Here is a 16,886-nt window from a genome sequence, read left to right as displayed (position 1 = left end):
TATACATTTTTTTACCAGTATGTATAATGGAAAATGTAACTGCAAAATATTGTAACCCTGTAATACGATTTTGTGGCTATCTGTGTTTTGTAAGAAACAAAACAAAACAAAAACAACCTATCAAAACCACAAAAACATCTGAGCTGTGGCCAGACAAAACTGAAACAATAGGACTAACATAAAAAATGAATGTTAAAATTATAGTTACTTGGCGATCTTTCCCTTGATACTAAGCCAAGAGACTTTCAATGTACAAGGTTAAAAACCAAATTCCAGCAATAGTATGATTAGATATTTAAGTTTCTCAGTGTATGGTATGAAACTGAAGCCAGTAATGCTGAGATTTGGCTCAGATGATGGTCATGCACAGTGATAGTTCACAAATTTGGTTCAAGCAACATCTGGATGTGATAAAAAGAGTTGAGTCAAACCCAGTGTTGGTTTTGTTTAAGGGATGGTGTTGTTGGTGAACATTGCTGGGCAGAATCAGGGTTAAGTGGACTCCATTTGCAAAGGAGAAATGGAGACACAGCTTGTTCAATTGCTGGCATCAAGGCTGCGTCATGTACTTCCTGTAAAACAGGACTACCAGGGCAACTCGGAGTGAGTGGAGTTACTATAACCGAAGGAACAGCAAGACTTCTCTCAGGCTGACCCAGATATGGGCCTCTGGCTAAAATATCTTCACCAGGGTTCTCCGTCAGTTCTTGTATCATTGCCGGGTGGGCCCGCTTTTCGCTGCGGTGCCGGAAGACAAGTATGAGAACCACAAGAATAACAATCAGGAGAAGGCAGGCCAGAAGTGGCAGGATAATGAGCAAGGGATCAGATGCAGGTCTCGGTAAAGACTCCATCCTAACTAAAGTATTTTTCGTGGAGGGGTCCAACTTGCCCATGGTGGTACGGGGCACATGAGGAACCGTAGATCTGCTTCGTGTGTGGTTCCCCCCATGGTTTCGAGGTTTCAGCTTTGAAGCAGTCATGTGTGGTCTTGTTGATGGATCTATGTGAACATTTGCTGTTCTGTTCAAAGTCGGCAACTTGGTCGGCTCTGAAAGTATATGCTTCCCTGTAATGGGGTCATAAGGTAATACTAGGTACACAAATTCGCCCCTGGCAGGCTGGACATTGGCTGCCTTCAAAAGGAAAACAAATGAGTCATTAAGTGGATGGACCACTGTCACATTGTACCTGGCTGCTGTTGTGTTGCCATAAATGGCGTGGAAGTTGATATTTTCCTCAATGGCCACTCTGCCTTGTTCCACATCCCTGAACGAGAACGACTCCACCGAGTGAGAGGCTCCTCCAAGGTCAAATGTGACTTTGACTAGCTTGCCATGTTTTGGCGGCTCAAGGATTTCAAAGATGGGATCGCTAGCACTAAGGGAGGCCAATTCTGTTGCATCCAGGACGTCCTTTCTTAGCTTCACTGGGATGCCATCTGGGATCCTGACATGCTCTCCAAGGTGGATCAGTGGCTTGACTGTGATGTTGACCACCTGGTTGGTCAGGTTACTCTCAGATGTGAAAACCATGAACTCAAAGCAGTCTCGAGGGGATGACAGGTCAGTCATGTTATAAAATATTCTGCCAGTGTGCAGGTCCTTTTGGTCAAAGTGTGTGACTGGTTCTTCCATAACCATGAGGCTCCCATGACTTGGTGGGCTTGTGACTAAATACTTAATGGATGCATCTCTCTCATTGGTCACTGCGGCCAGGTTCTCAAATGTCAGAGTCACTGTGGTCTGGCCTTGCAGCAGAGTCAGTCCCGTGTTGTTAACCACACTGATGGTGATATTCTCTACCTCTACACTGAAGAGCTTGTAGAGTGGTCTGTGGAATCCATCAGTGATACTGAAGTAGATGACCCCTGATGAAAGTTCCCCTTTTTGTACAAAGTGCACCCTTCCATGATTTACATCAGCCTGGGTGAAGGTGCTGACAGACTTATTGAGCTGACCCTCCAAAGCAAGGAAGCCATTTTTGGGCTTGCTGATTACAGTATAAAAAAGCTCCTCAGGTGGAGTGTCTTGGTCCTCCACATAAAGGTTCTCAGGATCCAACGTCACGGTGTCCCCCTTGACCACTTTGAGTCTAGGGGATCCTGTCTTGAGCACAGGAGGCCGGTCATTAATAGGGGTCACAGTAATGTTAAATATTTCAGATACTATAAAATCTGCATTCTGAGGTCGTTGAGCAAGCTTTCCTTTGGGGATTAGCCACACGTCAAAGGTGAAGTTATCATGAGTGGTCTCTGAGTCGTCATGTACGTAAATTATTCCATGCTTATGCAGGTTGAATTGAGAGAACTTTGGTCTTTCGTGTGTCAGGTTCTTTTCACCGACAACAATTGTACCGTGGTGGGGTGGAGAGGTGATTTCGTACCAGACCTCATAGAAATTACGTTCTGCTTCATCTAACTTTCCAAAAAGGTTGGAGGCATCCAATTTTGGTTTATCAATGAGAACACTACTACCCTCAGCGACAACAGCACCTGAATAATAAATATGAATGTTAGTGTTATTAGTGTAAAGGTAATCATAATAATTGTTTTGTTTTTTCATTTGTTTTTCAAATAAAAATCACCAGAAGTCAGAAATCATTACCAGTATTTGTTAAGAGTGCACTCCTATGCTCTGGGCCCGTATTTTCATAAGAGATGTGGATATTAAAGGTGTGAGTTTGGAGGGATGCTGGGGGGCATGACGCAGTGAAGGTGAAGGAATCTGTAGCGGTCCATGCAACAGGTTTAGTCTGTGCATACAGCAGAGCACGTTCTTTCACCTAAAATAACAGAAGTCATTTAGTTTATTTATAAGTTAGAATAATCATATCCACCTTTTTCCTGAGTAACCGATGAGCGCTGCCATGATGGATTCTAACTTCCGTTTGGATGCTGTCGTGTTCCGGTCTCCATAGAAATCCATGTTAAAATGGGGTAAAAAGACTGAATTAGACATATATACAGTATATATATATATATATATATATATATATATAACTAAATATACAAATGTGCGCAGGGTTTAGCTGTGCTTTTGTTGGCTGCCACAGTAACAGCAATAAGCTTAAGGAATTCCTGTAAAGTACTTGTTTTGTGCAAAAGCAAATCTGTCCGTGTCCGGCAGTGTATGCCTTGCATTCTATGATAAACGCTGGCATAAGAAAACGAGCATGGCAGTGCCTAATAGCAGTGCCTAAGTTTAAATACTGTGTGTAAAATAATAAAATAATGTGTTAAAAATAATGTGCTCTTATCATTTTGTTGACAAAATCCCCCGAACTTCGCCCCGATCGGGAGCTGTATGTAGGATATGTGCGCTCATGTGTTTTCAATGCAGATAACCTCAGACCATTTCATGTCATCTACCCATTATTAAACTATAACAGTTGAGTTATTGCAAAAAGATGGGCATTGTGACACTGTAAAATGATGAAACTATGGCACCGTGTGCTTTTTAAAACTATTTTCATAGGTTTACCGTTATATTATCAGCTCGGAAAATATGTTAATTTGACTAGAAACTTCCACGTTCAGGAAAAAGGTGGATAAATGCTATTTAATATCACATTTTAAAAATAAATCAGCTTAAAGAACAAGTCACTAGGAGATGAGGAAGTGTAGGCACTATGTTCTAGCATTTCCTTTGTATGGTTGGCTCAGATAACATGCAAGAGAGTGAAGTTTACATCTGAATTTCTTACTGCCCAAACAAAAATTGTGATGCCAAAAAATAAATTAATTTGGGCTACAGATATGGGCTGGTGATGATGTCATGACAATGACATGCAGGAGGTATGTGCAGACTTGCTTAAGTTGTTGGCCATACAGATATACCACAATACAATTTGTGTATGAGCAACTTTATCTTATTCTCAAATAATGTTACATGAAATTGAATTGTTTTGAAAAAGCGACCTTGAAATAATATATATCTTCTAAACATCTATGCTGGATGAAATCTGTGGTAAAGCATTTAAAACGATAAACGTTAACAGAACTCGCTAGCTCAAACGTAGTTTGAGTTTGTCTTAGCAATGCACCTATCCTGCATCAATTCCTCTCTGGAATTGAAAAACACTGCCATGTGAACATACTTTTGAAAAGAAGTACACATTTTAACATCAGCCAACTAAACTCAGAAGCAGATTTCATAAATACCATGTTTTGGGTGAAGGATGAGATTGTTTCTGTGGTATTTTCATTGTGTTTCCACATCAGGCTACCAAATCTTGGAGGTGAGGTCACAGTGTACGTGATGGTGCGATTCCCATAAATATCATCAAAGTCATTTGTGATTATCAGCAGCTCATCTTCGGTAATTAACTTTGAAGAACCTGTAGAAGGATACAGGAAATACATTACTGTTTCAATGATTAGGCTAGTCTGAGCTTCACTTCTTACAATTCAGTCCAGTTGCTGCAGTCTGCTACAATATCTTGTTCTTTTGCTACCCTATCGCTTCATTTGAAAGGCACCCTTACTAACCCATTTCTACTAAAAAGTGTATAATTTTTCATATTAACAGCACTACATTGGTTCTAGTATAAAATAGCTCTTGAGTTTTATTTGAAGAACGCGACAACAAAGAAGTCCTGAATTTTTTTCTTCAAAGCAATTCAATTCAAGTTTATTTGTATAGCGCTTTTCACGATACAAATCATTGCAAAGCAACTTTAATTAAGTTTCTACAATAAAGCACATTAAAATCAAACCTGGGAAAACTCTGAGCTCTTGATTTTTCTCTAAGCTGATGACCAGAGATTGGGCTGCAACACTGAAGATTTGCCTTGGAGCAAAGTTCACCCCATCATTGACTTGAAAGTGAAATCCTCCTGACAGGGCACCTGTCAAAACATAAACACCTCAAACCTACTGAGAGATCAAGGACAATCGATTATCAAATCTTATGGGGGCACTCTATAACGTAAACTAACCATTATGTACAAACACCAGCTGGCCATGATGGATATGCTCTTGGGTGAAGTTCAGAACAGGCCTGGAGGGGGCGCTCTTCAGGGCTAGATGCCCATTACTTGGTGGAGTGATGATGAATTCTAGGCTCTCAGGAGGAGAATCTGGATCCTCAGAACTGAGGTCTTCGGTGGTTATCTCTGTCACAGAACCTTCCCACACCTAATGAAAGAACCGTGATGCTGTCAGTTTTGGTCATGTTTTGTCAGGTGAGGTTAAACATTTTTCACTATAACTATTTATTTTTTTTCCAGCAGCAGCCATTTCAGAATGTGTTTACTGAGCCTCCTGCTGGTGAAAGGGGGCATCGAAAGTCTAGGCCTACACAGTTTAAGCTAGTTTAACCAGTGTTTTGTTTTGTTTTTCCCCATGATGTAAATGGAAAAAGAATATGTGCCAAATTTCCTTAACTGTACCACTATTTTAGTGCTAGTGCACAAATTTCTTGGGTCTGTTGGAAGAAGATAAAATCTGTCATTTGAAAAACCAAGGTTGCAGTCATGTTTTACTGTTTTGATGTCCGTTTTTGTTTTGTTTGTTTTATATAACTTAAAATGTAATTTCACAAATACTATACATATGAGTAGAATACATATTAGCTTAAAGGAAAAACCTCACCTTGAGAATCCTGTTGACAGTTACAATTGGAGGTTCATCATTAATGGATGTTATATTGACATAAACCACAAAAGGCAAGCTTTGCTTCCGGATATCTGTATTACTGGCCACCACCGTAAAATTATCAGCCACGGTCTCACTTCCGTCATGGACATAGAATATGTATCCCTGTTCAGCCTGTGGCAAAAGAAAGTATACAATTCTTTTTTATTATAAAAACTACTAGTGAATACATTACTAGTGAATATTATCCTTTCATAATGATTATATATATATATATATACGTATTTAATTGACTTATATAAACTGTGATAAATGTATTGCCTTGTTTTAACCTTTGTTATATGAGTGTAAAGAGAAACAAAGTAAACAAGTGAAGAACAGAAACTCACTTGAGCCCTTGTGAAAGATGGAATTGGAACGCCAGGGATCCTTGAGTGTTCAATTCGTCCATAATGAGGCCCCTCGGTTACAAGATAGAAGATTTGGAGTCCATGAAAGTGTTGTTTGACAACTTTGATGATGTCCTGAGTGAGAGCTTTAGAAGAACCCTCTATCAGGGTCATATTGGACACCTCTAGTGGGATGTACAAGGGTATAATATCCACTACGACTACAAGGTCACGGACTGTTAGAACGCCATTGGTTACGTCAAGTGAGAAAGAGTCATTAACATATCCATGCTCTGTTTGAACAAACTGAATATGCCCTTCATTGATATCACCCTGTGAAAAGCTTTGGATGGGATTCTCCCGACTGCCACGGTAGTGATCTTCTTCTAGCATAGATATCCGCAGAAAACCATAAGTGGGTGCCACCTTCACAGTATACACAATCTCAAAAGGTTTGTTATCCTCATGAACAACCTGGAACACACCACATAAGCACATCAAATAGATAATAGTCCACATTTCATAACCAAGTTATCTGAAAAATTATTTTAATGAAGTAAAACTAACCTGGAGAACTTCCTTGTTGATTTTGACAGGCTTTCCTTCTTCCACCACAATTGGGTTATTGTGGATAACCCTTGGGGGCTTTTGATGACTCTCAAGGTACACCTTAACTAGCACACTTGCATCCAGACAGAGGCCTTTAACCTTGCTGGTGAAGTTAAAAATGTCCTTCAGTATTTCACTGTCATCATGATGATACATTACATGACCTATCTTCAAGTCAAGTTGTGTAAAAGTATTTGCTTTTATACTATTGCAGTAAAGAGTCCCATGGTTTGGTGGTAGGAAAACCTCAAAGACCACTTCTTCATCATGCCTGACATCCATATTAGTGGAGATACTGAAATTAGCAATTCCTAAATTGGCCATTTGGCCTTTCTGGACCAATAGACCCGTGTTGTTTGCCACCTTAACAAATGGATCCTGGGCCGACACTTCAAGTAGTGTTGATGTATAGTGCTTCCCATCAGATATGAAGAGGACAAAGCGTCCATAACTCACCCCTTTGTGAATGAACAGCACTCTCTTCTCTTCTAAGTCCTTCTGATGGAATTGATAAAGCTTGTGTGTGGTGTCATTTACCAGGACCAGCTCACCCATAGGGATCTTTCGTCTGGTATAAAGCAGATCTTTGTCATTAAAGTCTGTGTCAGCATCATGGTAGCACAAATCTTCCAGTGTAAGCAACCGCTGGCTGTCACGTACCACATGGAAAATTTTATCCACAACACGGATGGGTTTCTGATCATTAACCAACTGGATGGAAATAATAAATGTGCCCTCTGTGCCTCGGGTCTTATTTTTCAGAGAGCCAAAAGAGGCCACGAATGTAAATGCATCATGGGTGGTTTCACTATCATCATGGACATTCAAGATGTGTTCTTCTGAAATGTGCGGATTGGTGAACTCTATTATGCTGTCATTGCTGGCAGAAGAATTAGAGAGGTTTATTCTCTTCAATATCCCATGTTTAGGGCTGCTGGTGACAGTGTAGTGTACTGCTCTGGAGCTGGGTGTCTCTGAGAAAAGCACTGCCTTAGTAATGACCTTGCTCTCCCCTTCCAAGAGAGAAAGTCCATGATTTTTTAAAATGATGTTCTGAATATCTGCTTTGATAGTGATTTTGAACTCATGAATCCCTGACATGGCAAATTTCGAGAATACTTGAAAGTGAAACATGTCCCTTGTATCATCGTGTGGCCTTTCTAAGAGCTCATATTGCAACTTGTGATTAGTAATGTCATCTTGACTGAAAGTAGAGTTCTTTTTTAAAATCTTATTATCGAGAAGAATATGTCCTTTCCTTGGTAATGTCAATAAACGAATGTGAAGGTCATTTTCCAAAATTCTTGCACCCTTGGTAACAACATGAAATGTTTGAGTTGTCAATGTGACTTTCTGTTCACCATCTATCGCCAACTTATTTCGGGTGATTCTATAACGAATCCAGTGTACTCTAATCAAAAACAACAACTCGTCCGTAATGACTGAGCCGACTGTGACTGTGCATTTGAAACTGTCAGTGATATTACTTTGCTGCGTCCCATGGAAGGTGCTGAGATATCGAAGACGCTCCTTTTCCAGAAGTTTTTGTGTAAATGTGCTTGTTTGCTTCCACTGCCCACTTGAATGCAGTCTTTGCAGCTCACCATAGACTGGTGGCACTGTGATATCATAGCGAATGTCCACGGCTTGTTTAGGAACATTGACTTGCACAGCAAGATGTTTGTTACTAATAAACGTTGCTTCACCTTGGGTTACCTCTACTCCGGTGTTGTTGGCAACCTTGTGTTCTAGGGGAACAGTGATGATCCTGAGTACCACTGTGTTGCTTACCTTGTCCCCATCACTCACCCTAATAGCCATTCTGGAGTTCTTGACACCTTTGTGGACATAACTCACTTTACCCTGCTCTAGATCACTTCGGGAAAATGAGGTAACTGCTCTGCCCGGGTGTTCCTCGATCTCTAGAAAGCCTGAATCAGCATTCAGGTTTCCAAGGACTGAGAACATCAGGTGTGTGGAATTAGTGTCAGGGTCGATGACCCTGAGGACATCTGTGCTCATATGACGTCTTGAGTGCTCCAGCAGAATGAAGAGACTGCCCTCAGGAAGGCTAAGTTCAGGAGCATCATTGACAGGTGTGATACTGATGTTAAATCTGTGCAGACGGTTCCCTTTGAGATAGCTAGGCACTTCCTTATTGACATTGGTGAAGATGGAAAACATGAAAAAGTCAAGTAGGTCCTCAGATCCTCCATGGACATACATGACCCTTCCATGCCAGAGATCCAGAATACTGAAGGTGTTCTCACCCAGATCAGGGTCAATATCCAGTCGGAGTTGCCCATGGACCGGCTGCTCTTCAACGCGAAACATAATCTGCGACTGACGGATCCCAAGCTTACGGAACTCTAGGTTAATCTTAATGTGTTTAGACTCAAGTGCTGCCCGTCCGCCTTCAAGAACCTCCAAATCCTTGAGTAAAAGGAAATTTCTCTTGTCCATCCCAGATAGGACATCTGTGATATTTTCAGAATCTATGGTAATAACTAATGGACTTGTGGTACTGGGTCCAAGCTGCTTTTCTGGTTCACAACCAACTGAAATATCCTTGGTGACCAATGCTTTTGGAAGGCCCATCCTTTGGTAATTGACCCTGATATTCCTAAGACAGCCTTTAAATGACCCTCCTCCTATGCGCTTCCCTACCATAGAGAGCAATCCATACTTTTGGACTTCTGTGTAAGTGCTGACATCGACCCCACCTAGGAACAGAGGTCCAGTAAACTGTAACGCACTGGCATTTATCCCAAAGCTAGAATTGTGCATCTCCAAACCCAAAGTAAAGTGAAGATTCAAAGGAGACAAATAGAGCTGCAAAATGTGCCATGCCCCATCATTGACGACCATCAAGGAACGCAATGCTGTCTTCGTTACACCTATTTTAATGATAGCAACAAGGTGACCCTTTTGGATCTCCAGGGCAAAATAGTTACCGTGACCCACAGAGCTGTATAAAAGGATCCCCTCTGAATGTACTGTATGCAGTTCACATTCAAATATACCTTCTTGGGGTACGTCCCATGTTGGTAGGGACATGTATGCTTTGGAACTGAAAAAACTTATTGAATCGTTGACAGTGGCTGAAAACTGTGGGCTGCAACCAAGTGACACTTCATGAATCATTTTGTATCCAGAGTAAGGTCTAAGGGAGGAAAGGAGGTTATGCTCATTGAACAGAATCTCATCCAAACATCCCCGAAAGCCAAAAGGAATTTCATTTGCTGAGAGGTAGGATTTTTCCAGATCCCCAGCACCACCAACAAAAAGTCCATCCTGGACATCCAGTTCAAAGTCAGGTCCTGGCATCTTAACAGATGTTATAGAGTTTTTGTCCACAGTTAGCGTGATGTTCTCATGATCATGTTGAAGTTCTACTGTATGCCAGGTCAGATCATTTAAGGGGATACCCCTCTCAGGCCGAACAGTCCGTTCCCCAGATCCAAGCTGAATCTGCACCTGACAGAGATGGACAGAATATCTTTACAGTAATGTAGGAAATAATCTTTTAAAAGCTAATTACTCCCGGTATCGCTAAGAAACTCATACTACATTAACTGCAGGCAACAGAGTTACCATGTCAGTGTTCCTCAGCAAAAAAGACTTGTCAGTACAGTGATGCATGTGAAGGTTTAGACTATGAACAGAATTTTTCTGTCTGGAAGCAACATGAAATCACTTGCCTTTTGTTTTTGCCTGTGGGCACAAAATATCTGCATTGAGTGCATACCTTATTACAAGTCAGATAAATGTAACTGCCATAGATGGGTATAAGTTTAGGCTTAGTAGGAAGAACACTAATTTTTAAGAATCCAACATACTGTAGTTTAGCAAATTCATCTGAACTGATCAACATATGCAACATTTCAAATCTCAGCCTCTTACAGCAGTTGCAAAACTGCAATGATCTCAGACAATGATTGTACTGTATTCTTATGCCAAAATATTATTTCTGTTTTTGGCTCATCACTGAAATTAATACGCACTCTATTCTAGAAAATGCATAAGAGAAACTAATGAATAATATGCAATTAAAAGTTACAAAACATCAAATTACACATTACAATAAAGTCTATACCTACATATAGTGTTGTTTGTGAAGACCTCTTTTTAGTAAAATCATTTAAATGTAATGTATTTAATTAATCACCTGTACTCTGCCAGAATGCAGCCCAACCCAGAGGAAGTCCGTTTCCCCAGCTGCCAAGAACAGCAGGCCACTGGGTCTGGAGGTTCGAAACCGCACATGGAAAGACGTCTGACTTGACAACTCAACTGCTTTCAAATGCACAAGCCCATCTCCATAGAAAGAAGCTGCAAGGCCATTTGTACTAGGATTAGTTTTTTTTTTCTTTCATAAAACCCCTATTGATGCATGTGTTTTATAATACTATGCTTAATACAGCATATACATAAACATTACACATTTTGCACATTACAACAGTAAGGGCAAAGGACACATTCCTTAAAACAAAATGCCAGAGAGTAGATGTCTTGCTGTTTGAGAAATAAAACAAATTTAAATTACTTAATTTCATCCCCTTAAAACAAGCTTTTGTCTCTCCTCACAAGTGCATGGACTATTCTTACATACTGTATGTATCTGTTAAATTAGATACTGCTGTTGTCCCCAGTAAATTAAGAGTTTTATTGGCCTGAACAGCTCTGTGACAGCTGCTCTGTGCCTAATGCAGTTTAGACTAAGTGCTGTTGTGCCTGCAGCCCTCTAATGCTGTATCAGAATTCAATTAATGCATTTTAGAGCACAATAATAGAGCTTAATTTCTAGAGCACTGTGTCAAAGGAGTCAATATGGATAAGCACAGTGACTGGGGATGAACATGCTTATCAAAATGCAAACCATAGGCTACTGCGTTAGTAGGGCGGGGAATATTTACTAATTCAATTGCTCAAATTTGATTATTCAACCTGTGAGGGACAGATTGTAAAAGTATGTCCAAGTTACTGTATAAACTAGTCATGCACCTCAGTCTATAACATCCATCCTAAAGCACTTTTTATGCATTATGGACACTGGGATAAAGAAACATCGCATGAAAGTTCCATAACTTTGAAATAATTTTTACCCAAACAAAATATTTATAACTTAAATACAGAAGAATTACACTCATAAAAGTATTTAAGTCATGAACACGGGGGATCATATTTTTAAACGCTTAAAGCAACATTATCTCATCTTTCTAGAAATGTTAAGATGTTTTTAAAAATGCATTTAATTGCGGATTACTGTCTCTTATCTGTTTTAGGACTGGGGAAGGTCGCTTCAATTCATGCTGCAAGTAAACAAAATGAATTTGGACAGATCGGATTATATCTAATCCCATATCAGGCATGTGCAGAAGTGACTTTGTACAGCGAGGCATTAATTACTCCATACATGTCACTATATCCAAATGAGCTGTTTATAAATGATTGTTTATATTTTATGAACAGAATAATTGAAGCCAAACTGAAATTCTACTGAGACGAAACTAGAGATATATGAACTAATTAAAACAAAACTAGGCCTGTATGTAGTTTTAGTCTCAAAATAAATCATTAAATTATATGATATTAATTATATTATTATATTATATTATATTATATTACTAATTTCGTTGGTCTACTCACCTCCGAAAGCTTCTCCAGTCAAAGAGAGCAGCACAAACACGCGCCACAAAAACTTTTGCTCAAAGGAAATGTGAATCCACATGATTCGTAGCATTTCAGATCAATTCAAATGTAATGCCTTATTGAGTTAATATTCCCCAGAGTACGTCCATTGCGCGACCTTAAATCATTGTTAACTTTAAATCGCTGTACCTGCATCTAAACCCATCATGTAAACAACGTTTCCCCGCCCCTTCATGCATATTCATAGCGCTCACGCCATATATTACGGAGAAAACACCACAGTCTCAGAAATTGCCCCGCCTCTTCATTCATATTATTCAGTATGCTTATACTTCATACTGTAACAGCAATGAAAGGTGGTGAAATCTTAAAGCTGCAGACTAATATTTTTAAATTATATTTTATATGTAGTCTATTTGATGTTTTACTTGTTATTTTTCATGTTTTATAAATATAGCATACATTTAAAAGTACCAGCATTTATAATCATAATAAATATAAAATAATTATGAATGTTATTATATAAATAATTATATAGGCTATATAATATCAGTCAAAATATAATATATTCAACATCTGCGTTTACTGGTGTGAAGATGTTGAATTGATAAAGTGGTCCTTGTAAAAATAAATGGACTGTTTTGATTTCTGTAGACAAGATGAGCAAGTGCTTGGTCACCCTCTTTGCAGAAATCAAAACAGTTCATTTATTTTTTACAAGGACCACTAGGGGGCGCAATCACACTACATAAACTATGAAAACATCCCTTAAACCTTAACACTGTGTTTTTTCATAATGAGTGTTAACACTAATTACATCGCTTCATTTGTCTTTGTCGAAATAATAATTAAGTATGAAGTTTCTTAATCCGCTTTACACACAGATCACAACCAAGCTTACAGGTTAGAATCTCTCCCTGACAGGATTATATATATGATATATTATATTTTATTCTCAGGCCAGCGTGAGTAATTAAATAACTTCTTTATTAAAGGTAAATGTATTTGCCCAACAATAAGTAATTGACAATGTTAAATTTGTATTTTCATTTTCTTTTTAATCATATAAAAACATACAAGAAGATACTGTATTAAACACAAAATGTTATCACAACATTTCTGTGACAAAAATGTTTTTTAAAAAGTGTTTGTACGATGTAGCTGTACAAGCTGGGATGGTATTCGTTCAAGTACTTCAGAGTAATTCCACAATATATAAATATTGTATCACTCAGTACCTTGGTATATCAAAGTACCATGGTATTACCTGATACCATCACAGTTTTGCTTTTGTAAGGGAACTCAAACAGGGATTGCAGACTGTCTATTTGACAGCTACAGTTCACTATGGTGCCTGCAGAGGCAATAAACCCAAAACTAACCCAGTCATAGATATGCCAAGAATAGCAAATGTTAGGTAACACACACACACACAAAAAATTATCTTGGGCAAAATTCTCCAATTCTGACTCACATCCAACTGTTGCCAATAATGACTCCCTACTGTATGGTTAAACTCTGTATCCCACTGTCTTTTAATATGAGGGGGTTCCATCTGCCTTGTTCTTTAACATAAAACATAAAAGTTCTGTTTTTTCAGCTGCACTACTGAATCATCTTAACACTCTTATAAATAGCGTTCAGGGAAAACATGTTTGTTTTTGCCAAAGCTTTAAAACCCTGTTGTTTTTGAGTGCCGGTGAAGTGGCTGGGATCCAAATGCAGGGGAAGAGAACATAGCTAGGTCAGCACTGGGGCAGTTTGGAGAAACTGTTGACTGATTCACTTAATTCTGAATGTCCGTAATTGTTCCAAAAGAAAACACGCCAGGCCTGTATCCTGTGATATAGAGCAGCATGTTCTGGACCATGTGTTTACTGCCATTAATTTGGCTGTGGTGGGTGGAGATCAACCGCTACATCAGGAAAGACTTATGGATCATTTTGGCAAATGTAAATATGTCTTCAATGAAACATGTTCTTAAAGGAATAGTTCACCCAAAAATTTAAAATTAGCTGACAATTTACTCACCCTTCGGGCCATCCAAGATGTAGATGAGTTTGTTTCTTCATCAGAACAGATTTGGAGAAATGTAGCATAACATCAGTTGTTCACCAGTGGATCCTCTGCAGTGAATAGGTGCCGTCAGAATGAGAGTCCAAACAGCTGATAAAAACATTACAATAAAACACACCACTCCAGTCCATCAAGTAACATCTTGTGAAGTGAAAAGCTGCATGTTTGTAATAAAACAAATTCATCATTAAGACATTTTTAACTTTAAACTCTTGCTTCCAGCTAAAATACAGTCTATAATACAATATTGCTCCCTCCAGTGAGAAAGTTGTCTCATCTGAATCAGGAAAGAAATGTGCACAGATCAAGCACTGTTTATAAGCAAAAATGGTCCAAAGCATTTCTAAACAAATATGTTGGTGGATTTTTATCTGAGAGGACAACAGGGGATTTTCAATGGAGGAAGCGTTATTATGAATTATGGACTCGTATTTTGGTCATAAGTGACAGTTTAAGCTAAAATATCTTAATGATGGATTTGTCTCTTACAAAAATGCAGCTTTTCACTTCATTAGACATTAACCGATGGACAGGGTTCATGTGGATTACTTGTGGATTATTGTGATGTTTTTATCAGCTGTTTGGACTCTCATTCTGGCGGCACCCATTCACTGCAGAGGATCCATTGGTGAGCAAGTGATGTAATGCATTTCTCCAATTCTGTTCAGATGAAGAAACAAACTCATCTACATCTTGGGTGGCCTGAGGCTGAGTCCATTTTAAGCAAATTTTCATTTTTGGGTGAACTGTTCCTTTAAATATACAAGTTTTACATTTAACAAACTATATGATCTGTTAATGTAATGAGACCTGAATATGCAAACTAAGAAATGCTAAGAAAAGTTTTAAGAGCAAATATGGTTGTTTCAAACACATTACTGACCCTGAAATGGTTGCATAACGAAAATGAAGGGTACATTTTTTCCCCCCAAAAGGCCTATTTTTTCTGAGATTACCAAATATGCAATGTCCCTGAGACTGCTCCAAAACCCACAAGTTTTGATTTGACAGATCAGTGTCGGCCTCCATACACTCTTAATTATTTCAATATGCAGTGGACGGAAAAAGCCTGCTCTGGACCGAGTAACTGGGCTACATGCATACTTTATTTGTGGATCATGGTGTAGGCTGACACCAGATTGCATAACAATCCACTTTTTTGGAGCTCTGACGGCCATGAGACAGGCCGTATCCGGAGTGTACGTAGACAGTAGGCCTCTGGAATAAGTCTGGGATTGTGCAATAGCAAAACAATTGAAACCAGACAGCAAATGCTCCTGCTAATTCTGATATGTTCTCTTTGATGCACATTTAAAGAGGAATTGAAACCATTTATAAACACAGAGTTATCGATTAGCATTTGGTTGGCCTAAAGCTGTGGTGTCCTTACAATTAAACATTAAATTCCTTGATATTACCACAAATTGCATATACCTAGCAATATGCAAAATTATTAACGTGATATAGCCTACTTTTATATTAGAAATATAATTTTAGGGACAGTAAGATTTTTTTTTACTTTTACTTTTTTTTTTACTTTTATTCAGCAAGAATGTGTTAAATTGATTAAAAGTGACAGTAGAGACTTAAAAAAATCAATTTTATTAAATGAACTTTCTATTCATCAAAGAATTCAGAAAGAATGTATCATGGTTTTCACAAAAATATGAAGCAGCACAACTGTTTTCAACATTGATAATAAAAAAATGTTTCTTGAGCAGCAAATCAGAATATTAGAATGATTTCTGAAGGATCATGTGACACTGAAGACTAATGATGCTGAAAATTCAACTTTGCATAACAGGAATTAATTACATTATATATTCAAATATATTCAAATAGAACATTATTTAAAATTCTAATATTATTTCACAATATTACTGTTTTTATTGTATTTTTTTTATCAAATGCAGCCTTGGCCAACATTAATATCTTACCGACCCCAGACTTTGGAACAGTAGTGTTTATATATTTGGTAAATAAAATTAACATTACAATTTAGGTATTTGACGTAAGTGTTCAGAATGCTGGGTTTATATGCTTAGAAAAATGGCCTCATAATGCCCCTGAAATGTATTTAATGCATAATCTGCTGTCTGCAACCCTATCAGAACAGAGCTGCAATCCATTTTTGAGAACCACTGCCCTAAAGCATTCAGCAATGGCATGTGTATAAACACAAACAAACATGTAAACACAATTTGACTGATATTTAGATTGCATTCAAATTCAATCAGCATGGATCTGCATGCCTGCAAGACACTGCAGATGAAGGCTCTACACTATTAGGCAGAGGCCTCAGTGCTCAGGGGAATTCCTCTGACATCTGATCTGCTCAATCTAGACACCTGATGGAGGGAAGGGCCAGCTGGTGGCCCTCAAACACTACTGGGGATGAACAACTACATTGTACATCCATTATACACATATAATGAAGAAAGGCAAGCACTTGTGAGAGAGAGCAACAGCAAAAACATTAAAGATCATAATTTACTATATATATATATATATATATATATATATATATATATATATATACTGTATATACACACACGTCAATTCCT

At 38.5% G+C, this 16,886-nt stretch overlaps 1 protein-coding gene across 1 annotated transcript; it reads right to left on the bottom strand.

The window, feature by feature from the left end:
• Positions 1 to 333: 333 nt before the first annotated feature.
• On the bottom strand, positions 334 to 12,471 carry LOC107685138 (chondroitin sulfate proteoglycan 4-like). Its single transcript, XM_016481651.1, has 11 exons — positions 12,404 to 12,471; positions 12,244 to 12,361; positions 10,763 to 10,926; positions 6,553 to 10,071; positions 5,986 to 6,459; positions 5,594 to 5,770; positions 4,939 to 5,137; positions 4,717 to 4,848; positions 4,163 to 4,338; positions 2,607 to 2,784; positions 334 to 2,494 (listed from the first exon to the last, which is right to left on the bottom strand). Exons 2-11 carry the CDS (start codon positions 12,335 to 12,337, stop codon positions 426 to 428), a joined length of 7,182 nt encoding a protein of 2,393 aa, XP_016337137.1. The 5' UTR covers positions 12,338 to 12,361; positions 12,404 to 12,471; the 3' UTR covers positions 334 to 425.
• Between the last annotated feature and the right edge of the window lie 4,415 nt (positions 12,472 to 16,886).

The sequence above is a fragment of the Sinocyclocheilus anshuiensis genome, unplaced genomic scaffold (genome assembly GCF_001515605.1).
Source record: "Sinocyclocheilus anshuiensis isolate Anshui unplaced genomic scaffold, SAMN03320099.WGS_v1.1 scaffold914, whole genome shotgun sequence".
NCBI lineage: Eukaryota > Metazoa > Chordata > Actinopteri > Cypriniformes > Cyprinidae > Sinocyclocheilus > Sinocyclocheilus anshuiensis.
This window is presented reverse-complemented; position numbering and strand designations above follow the sequence as displayed.

Bases quoted from the DNA above. Each gene is read 5' to 3' on its own strand.
- LOC107685138 (XM_016481651.1), bottom strand. From the start codon at position 12,337: ATGCTACGAATCATGTGGATTCACATTTCCTTTGAGCAAAAGTTTTTG. The intron at 6,460-6,552 runs GTTAGTTTTACT...GGTGTGTTCCAG, and splicing joins TCAACAAGGAAGTTCTCCAG to GTTGTTCATGAGGATAACAA. The intron at 2,495-2,606 runs GTAATGATTTCT...TTTATTATTCAG, and splicing joins TGCACTCTTAACAAATACTG to GTGCTGTTGTCGCTGAGGGT.